Below are 9,065 nucleotides of genomic sequence, written 5' to 3' on the forward strand. Positions count from 1 at the left end.
TATGATACAAATTGAGGTTAAGTTCACGAATGAATAACCAGAGAGTGGCTCTACTTGTCAATGCTTAAGCATGATTTAATTTGAATGACGATTCCAAAATGGCCGCACTCGTTTCGATATGATGTCTGTGACGTGGAAACATCTGCATTTGTTGCATGATATATTGCAGTCATTGTAATGTCCGTTATGATTTACCACTAACGCTTTTCGTGATTCGCCAGCTAAAAAAAAAAAAAAAAAAAAAACATAAAAATAAATTATAAAGCTGGCTAATGTAAAACAGGTTACATAGTACACCAACGTTAGCACCATGATGATATTTGGTATTAAACTACGAAAGAAACCTTGAACGTAAAACTAAATTATGTATACCAAAAATGTCATAAAAGTAGCCAGGATATAATTTTCAGCGATAAGTATTTTTGTTCGCATCATTTTCTTTGGAGTTGCGAACTTTGGAAATGCGTAAACAAGAGAACAATGTAAAGTCAATAGACTATTCTATGCACTGTACCAGAAAATAATTGTTATGGTGGAATGCAGTGTGCAGGTACATGTCCTGTATGTGCTATTGGCATATTGAAGGCTGGAATATCCCAGAATAATGTCACTAGACATTTTGATTGGCATATTAATGCGATATATACTTTTTGGTACATTTTCAGCAGACGGCCGCGTTATTGCACCGACCAAAAAATAGACGTTAACGTCGAAACGCCGGTCAAAAACATGACCAAAAGAAATATCTACACAACGACTCTTGAAAAAGTACAAGGAGATTAAGTCCAGGTGTTACAGAGTCAGCTTCATGGACGACACCTGCCAGGTAAATTTTGGTCGATCCAAGTAAGTAATGCCACGTTCTCAAATGAGAACAAGGTATACAACTGCGGAACTGACAACAAACTACTAATAGCCAAACTAATGAGAACACGTCCAGATTCATATCGCAGAAAGAAATAGAATATTTCTCAATGAGATCGCTTTGACGATCGTTCAACTTCCCCATAACTTTCATCATCATATTTTGAACCCTTGTGTTACTAGCTTGTTCGTTATTTGTCGAAAATCATGATAATATAAGCAGGCCATAAAATATCGAATCATCATGTAGACACTATAGCTTGGGGACGCAAGGATGCTATCCAGAAATGGACAATTTACAATAAGGAACTTGAGGTCATTATCCTATGCCTTCATCCCCTTTATTGACGAACCGATAGCGATATAAATACATCCTAGAAGTAAAGAGGAAGGAAAAGTCAAAACAGAGGAATCGAAATTACCAGACTTATCATATATCGTGGTGGGAAATTTCCCCTGTTGTCAATGTGACTGATATTGATATGACAAATGTTTTCAATGTGACTGATATTGATATGACAAATGTTTTCAATGTGACTAATATTAATATGACAACTGATATTAATATAACTGTTGTCAATGTGACTGATAGTGATATGACAGCTGTTGCCAATGTGACTGATATTGATATGACAGCTGTTGCCAATGTGACTGATATTGATATGACGACTGTTGTCAATGTGACTAAGATTAACATGACTACCGCTGTAAATGTAACTGTAATCGGCATGACAGCTATTGTCGTTGTGACTTAGATTTACACGACAACTGTTGTTGGTGTGACTGAAATTTTTATGGCAACTGCATTTGGTGTGACTTATATTTACATAGCTATTGTCACACACATCATTGCCTAGATATTTATTATCACAATGCGTAGGTCAATATGGTTATCCTTCATGTTTGTATGTAATATACATATATTCCGGATATAACTGAAATACCTCCTCCAACACGTTGTCAATGTAGAAGATTGTTCTTCCAAAGCACTCTCATGATTGAGATTTTTTTCAGATGCTGTAAGTAACTTTCGTAATACTACGAATAAACACGCGTATCTTACTAAGTACATACATGTAAAAACATTATAACATGTGGAACGCAGAACTTGTTTCCTCCCATGATTTTTTTTGTAAAGGAAAACAACTTTTGTTTTTAACGTGAAGTTAACAAGTAGTGTTGTCCTGATGTTTCCTTATATGGGTTGCTTAGTATTTCTCTCGTATATTCGATATTTATTATCATGATGTTTTTGCATGATTTTCTCATGACTTAGAAACATTTGCAACAATTATATTTGTAAATTGTATAATGGAAAAAATCAAAATGGTCTTATTTATATGACATATTAAGCTCCAAATGAAGACATTTTTATTCCATTTTTTTTCGAGATTTCTTTAAATCAATTTAGAATTACTTTATTATTTTCAACATTATGAGTTGATCTCATCAAATTCACTAGAGTTGTCTCCCTTCCTAAGCTGGTTGGCGTACAAGGAGGAACAATCCATGCCATCCAACGTTTTGGATGGGAAAATGAAAAGATGAACCAAGAACTGAGAAACAAATCTTAAATTAAAATGTCAGCCATCCAATTCACCATTGACGGCATCCTCCACATCATTACAAGGTAGATACTGTAAGTATTGTAACACGTCTAAGATAGCAATAAATGCTAGACAAATAAGTGCACGTATTTCACAGTGGACCTATAGTCACTATTTGTGGTCTCATGGAAGCACATAATCGAGACCCAAGTGATAATGATAACGTGGTTTTGAATTAGATGCTAATAGTAGGAAGATATTTGTCATATCGTGACTTTGTGATTAATTAGTTCAGGTATTCTGTCCGGATACAGCTGGCTGTTAAGGGTTTAATGTCCTCGCGGCGGATAATGTCAAATGGTCACCCAAGGTCAACCAAGCTTCGATCAAGGGACACTCAACACCCACCATTAAGTATTATTTTAACCAAATTTTACAGCAGGTATATGGTAGTATGTCAGTGGATCTATAGTCACAACATTTAACACTACACGCTTGGAGCATCAACTCTAGATAACATTACCGAAGGTTCTTTACGTAGACGATACAGTAGACACATACACAATAAGAAATGAATATCAAACTGCTGTCAGTAAACTGTTTCTCAGTTCTTGGTTTCAAAAAATCCAATGTATTCCAGAACACAGAAATACAGATATACACTAGACACTGGAATATAATTTAGGCAAAAACTGAATAACACCACCACATTTAGATCCTAAGGCAGAATACTTTTACATAAACACCCACCATAGTTCTAGACCATATGGAATATATTCCGAAAGTAGGACTTAAAATGTTATAAACACAAGTCAAATCCAAGAATTATGATTTAAAACGTTGCAAATATGTTAGTATTATCTCGAAGAGTAAGGGATATTACAAACGTTATCCGGAAGGTTTGCAACACCATAATCGTATTTGTGACCATGTCCCCTGTTTTCCAGAGTGATGGAAACATCGCTAATGTGTCAAGAATGCTTTCAGCACCATTGTCATTTTTGTAATGATGCTACCTTTAAATTGTGGAAAGGCGAAAACAACACTCACACAAGCACGAACTGTAAAGACTCATACATACACACGAGACTGTTGTCTAATTAATATTGTCAACAACAAATAACATACAACGCATCGTGAGGAGATCAACTTATTCTAATTCTTACCACACAGCATGCTAGGCGCAAAGGACGGAACATTACACTCAAATACATATCTGATTCATACTGACAGCACACATCATATACCACACAGCATGCTAGGCTCAAAGGACGGAACACACTCAAATACATATCTGATTCATACTGACAGCACACATCATATACAGCACACAGCATGCTGACAGCACACATCATATACCACACAGCATGCTAGGCTCAAAGGACGGAACACACTCAAATACATATCTGATTCATACTGACAGCACACATCATATACCACACAGCATGCTAGGCTCAAAGGACGGAACACACTCAAATACATATCTGATTCATACTGACAGCACACATCATATACCACACAGCATGCTAGGCTCAAAGGACGGAACATTACACTCAAAGACATATCTGATTTATACTGACAGCACACATCATATACCACACAGCATGCTAGGCTCAAAGGACGGAACACACTCAAATACATATCTGATTCATACTGACAGCACACATCATATACCACACAGCATGCTAGGCTCAAAGGACGGAACACACTCAAATACATATCTGATTTATACTAACAGCACACATCATATACCACACAGCATGCTAGGCTCAAAGGACGGAACATCACACTCAAAGACATATCTGATTTATACTAACAGCACACATCATATACCACACAGCATGCTAGGCTCAAAGGACGGAACATCACACTCAAAGACATATCTGATTTATACTAACAGCACACAGCATATACCACACAGCATGCTAGGCTCAAAGGACGGAACATCACGCTCAAAGACATATCTGATTCATACTGACAGCACACATCATATACCACACAGCATGCTAGGCTCAAAGGACGGAACACACTCAAAGATATATCGGATTCATACTGACAAAACATCATTTACTACACATCATGGCAGGCTTAAAAGTGGACACATCAAACACGAGAACATTCCGCATTCTACTACACACAACATGACAGACTCAAAAGTGGGTTGCATCAAACACGAGGATATTCTCAATCATACTGACAACACAAATCAATTCTTACACATCATGACAGACTCAAAAGTGGAGGCATCCAACACGAGAACATTCCGCATTTTACTACATACATCATGACAGATTCAAAAGTGGAGGCATCCAACACGAGGACATTACGCATTCTACTACACAACATGGCAGAACATAGCTACTTATTCGTCACGTCAGTATCATAATAATTCAACACGTCATCACTGGATCAAAGAATAAGTTTATATAAAACTGTTTACATATGTATGAGTATTCAAACAACTTTCAAGATATCAACAAAGTTATGATTTACAAGTTCATGCACAGTTCAATAATGGTGAAATGCTGACATTGGAAGAAAAACGACAGATGCTACGTCTTTTGTAGGAAACCCATCATATACAACCGACTTGACAGTAATCAGGAATACTTTAAACGTCTCCGGTAATTAATAAATATTCATTAAGGAAAACGTTTTTATGTGTCTGTATAATAAAATGTTGTAAACAAAACAACAAAGACGTTATGTCTCACTGTGTATCATTCGGGTCAAATGCTCTGTTTTCATACGATTTCGTTGTGCCTGGCTTCAGGTTATAAGTTTTTATTATAGTTGATGAGTTTGCAAAGCGTGGTTGGTCCTTCGGTAGCCATGAGTGACTGTCTATAGCAATTGCATAGGAAGTTCTTCGAATTTGCTTTTTAACTGCCAGACATTCTGGAGATATTTTTTGTTGAAGGTCTGGTACAGAACTCGACAGTTTCGAATGGGAAACACCACTGTTGTCAACATTATTTAAATTCTTCTTTTGTTCAACGATAATTACATCGTCTGCAGATACTGTTCGGAACACGTGAGAATGATTGTTGGCGTCCGAGGATACTGCAGTTGTGTCTGCGTCTTTCTCGCGCTTGTTTAAAGTAACACTTTCTTCCTCCTCGAGGCCTTTTTGAATAGCTCCATTTTCTGGATTTTCATAAGCGGATTGCTCTAAACGCAGTCGTCGCTTGGCTTCAATCCTAGATTTTATTTTTTTCCTGTCTCTGCAGAACAACAAAATGTATCAAATCAAGTAGAGAAATATATCATGCTCATTCACAGAAATCGATAAAGCCCTGATAAATACAGATACTCTCAGAAAAGGCTTCCATTACAGACATGACGATCGATATTGATATCCCAAAAGTCAATCTCTTTATACGATCAGCTTCAATAATCGATTAATATAAAATCTTCGTTGCTTCGATTTTGACTTTGAATATGAACTTATTCCATCATGTCTTAGATATAAAAATGTTGGGCTTGTGTTTAGATGTCAAAAGTATAAAGTCTTATATACAAAGGAACATGTATATACCTACATAAAATAAAGCTTACCGAATAACAACACTGGCGTGACCTAACGCAATCAAACAGAACTATCAAAAAGTAGATTTTAGGATATACCATGTACCGTATATGTCATGTCTAATAATAAATGCTATAAATAAATATATTCCATCACTTCTTCCCTTTAACTCAGGACATGCCCTACTTCGCTCGCGCTACCGCGTGGGAGTCTGACGTCATTGGAAACCTTTAGACTAACGGTTTTAAAACTACAGACCTTAATAAATAAGAGAACAGCACTTAACCAGTTTATTACAGTATACAAATACGATGACCTTTTGCCTACAATGTAGATGTGAAACCATGCCACACGCGAACAACTTTCCGTCGCCGCCAATTATTTCTGGAGAGAGTGGGGGAGGGGGAGAGAGAAAGAGACGCACGCAAACCCTGACCATTGAATGTGACTAGGTAGCTGATATAGGCGAAAAAATTAATGACCTGCTTCTGGTATCGCGCATAATTAATTAACATCGATACTAATCTTCACTACACGTGTTTAACAAACCCTTATGATGTATATTACGTAAGTGGATTATGTTTTTGCTGTTGGTTACTATTTTGAAAGTCAATATTTTACATATAGAAATGTGGCACAGGGAACTGAAAGGACGACAATTGCGCAGCTGGTTGGATTCTTGATTGGGAGATATTCGTCAGTGAGAAATATCGTGTCGTTATTTGAGGCCAAAACCGGAATATCTAGTTTTAGACATGTGGTATTTTTGCCAATGAAAATCAGACATTTAGAAGATACAAATCTTTCTGAATTAAAATTCACCACTTCAGTAATGCTAGTGTCATCATTTTGATACAAACCCGAATGCATTATATCTAGTTCTCTTACTAGATATAAAGCATTAGGGTTTATTTCAAAATGATGAAACACGAAGAGGGTTAAGTGCAAATATGTGTTACTGTAAATCTGAAGAGCGTGTAAACGACTCTCACCGAAGGTAACATGACTCTATCAATCCATCCACGATAAATCAATTTAAATTGCAATCATGTCAAAGCTCATTAAAACTGTTTTAAGGCATACAGCAAGTGTAAAAAGAACTTTCTGCGTGAAAATAACTAAAAGTTATTGTACATTGATATCCTTACGGATGATTGGTTAAATCTGCTTAGTTTTATCTTTAATTGTCATAATAAGCTAAAGTCACTTAGAACAGAAACACGTTCAGATTGTTTAGCATTAGAACCGACTGTCAGGTTTGTCTGGATCGATGTTGTCAATGATTCATATCAAATTTATTTGTTACTGACCAGGAATTGAAGTTCAATCCTTTAAAATGTTGATTTAAGACAGCTATAAGCGACAACGAACATTCTATCAAAAGTGACAACTGTTACAGATGATATTAAGTTTTTACCTCCAACAATTTACTGTTTCTATAACGATAAATCTCAAGGGAAATCCCTTTTGAGAGCTATATACCGAACGTAATAGAAGAAATTGATCTCATTACTTAATAATATTCAACCATTTTATATATCTTTGGTTCCACGATCGTAAATAAAAACTTAGCAACCTATCCTACTAATTATCTTAATGAATGTAATTGGTCATTCTAAAGCAACAAAGATAAATAACCAAATTTGGATGGACACGGTTGTGTAAATGACCATTAAACTGTTTACAAAGGGATTCCCACCGGCAGTACTTCCCACAGTGCTCCGGAACTGGTTCAGTTGCTAATGGTGATCGATTCTCTACCTAAAATTACCTAAACGTATAAGATGAAAACATCCACCAGTATAAAATGCATATTTGATAATTTAGGGTGTAGGTGTGTGATTATTTTATGGTAGAAATGATCCGAGTTATGGTGTACATGATAGAATCACTCTTTCAGATCACACCTATCTTGTTCATGAGAATTCATAATTCAATATTATGTATTGGATATTTACGTTTTTTACCTGTATCTTGTATGACAATGGACTTACTTGACTGCTTTGATGGCTGACAAAATACATGTCATTAGAAACAAAACACTGAAAATTCCAAGAAACACCACTGCAGTTGTATTATATTCCGGCATTTTTTCTTCATCGTCTTGAATACTTCCGGTCTTGTTCCTCATACCTCAATATTGTCCATTCTCGAACCAAATATTACATGATTAATCTCGAATGTGGCGCGCCCTTGCTACCTGAAATCACAAAGATTGTTGATATATTTTCACGGAATCGGTTTCAATTTATTAGTAAAACTGATATAATAATTTCATCACAGATAATCAAATGTTCACTTTCCCAAAACTCTCGACTTGTATAACGTTACCTGTCTTAATATCTGATGCTAAGCATTCGTTGATATAGATATCGGGTTTTTTCTGTCTATATATCAAAACAGTTTAAGAGCACAGAGCTTATACACTGGCCATTCCAATCAGTTTATCTGTCCAAGCACGCCAAGTGTGTGTTGCACGTGGCTGAATGTGCTGCTGTTGATGGGGTACACCTGTGGAGAGTTTATTCCTCATGTCAGCTACATATAAATACTTTTACCAACCATGTCAGTGTAAAAACGTTAAAATGAATAACAGACAGTGGCCTTGGTACAATTTAATCACTATTCCGTACAGTTTGTCAAATCGAATTCTAAACTTGTTTCCATATGTTTGGAACATCACTGAAACCAAACTGCAGTAAATATATTCGTAAAGCACTCATGAATTCTAAATTTAAGTAAAATCAGCTAATGCTGATTGAAAACATATTGGTCTCCAGTGAAAGTTAGATGAAGGCATAGACTGGTAGAGAATGTGTAGAGAAGCTGTAGAACATGACGTTTGGTTGCTCGAGGTTTATCTCTATATGTGACGTCAAAATTCTTACGAATGTACACATTTGCATTAAAAAATGTTGAGCTAAAAAGATGCAAATGCACCTCCTCGTTTATATTTAAACACGTGCTTAGGACTTTTAACATCTTTCCTTTTGTATTGATACACTTCTTCTACCTAGGGTCACACAAATGCTCAAGAACGAAAAACAAAATATACCGATATTTCAACAGAGTTTTCATTTAAATGCAAAATATATGAAATGTGGGCAGTATATGAATAAAAGAAA

At 36.0% G+C, this 9,065-nt stretch overlaps 1 protein-coding gene across 1 annotated transcript; it reads right to left on the bottom strand.

Annotated features, from left to right (window-relative positions):
* Positions 1 to 5,121: 5,121 nt before the first annotated feature.
* Positions 5,122 to 8,071, bottom strand: LOC132560762 (uncharacterized). Its single transcript, XM_060225440.1, has 2 exons — positions 7,935 to 8,071; positions 5,122 to 5,635 (listed from the first exon to the last, which is right to left on the bottom strand). The coding sequence occupies exons 1-2, from the start codon at positions 8,069 to 8,071 to the stop codon at positions 5,122 to 5,124; spliced, it is 651 nt and encodes a 216-aa protein (XP_060081423.1).
* Positions 8,072 to 9,065: the final 994 nt, after the last annotated feature.

Source organism: Ylistrum balloti, unplaced genomic scaffold (genome assembly GCF_031769215.1).
Source record: "Ylistrum balloti isolate Yb309-2 unplaced genomic scaffold, AGI_CSIRO_Ybal_v1 Utg371110, whole genome shotgun sequence".
Classification (NCBI taxonomy): domain Eukaryota; kingdom Metazoa; phylum Mollusca; class Bivalvia; order Pectinida; family Pectinidae; genus Ylistrum; species Ylistrum balloti.

Excerpts from the sequence above, each read along its gene's own strand:
- LOC132560762 (XM_060225440.1), bottom strand. The coding sequence starts at position 8,071 with ATGAGGAACAAGACCGGAAGTATTCAAGACGATGAAGAAAAAATGCCG. Across the intron at positions 5,636-7,934 it reads TCAGCCATCAAAGCAGTCAA|AGACAGGAAAAAAATAAAAT; the intron begins GTAAGTCCATTG and ends GTTGTTCTGCAG.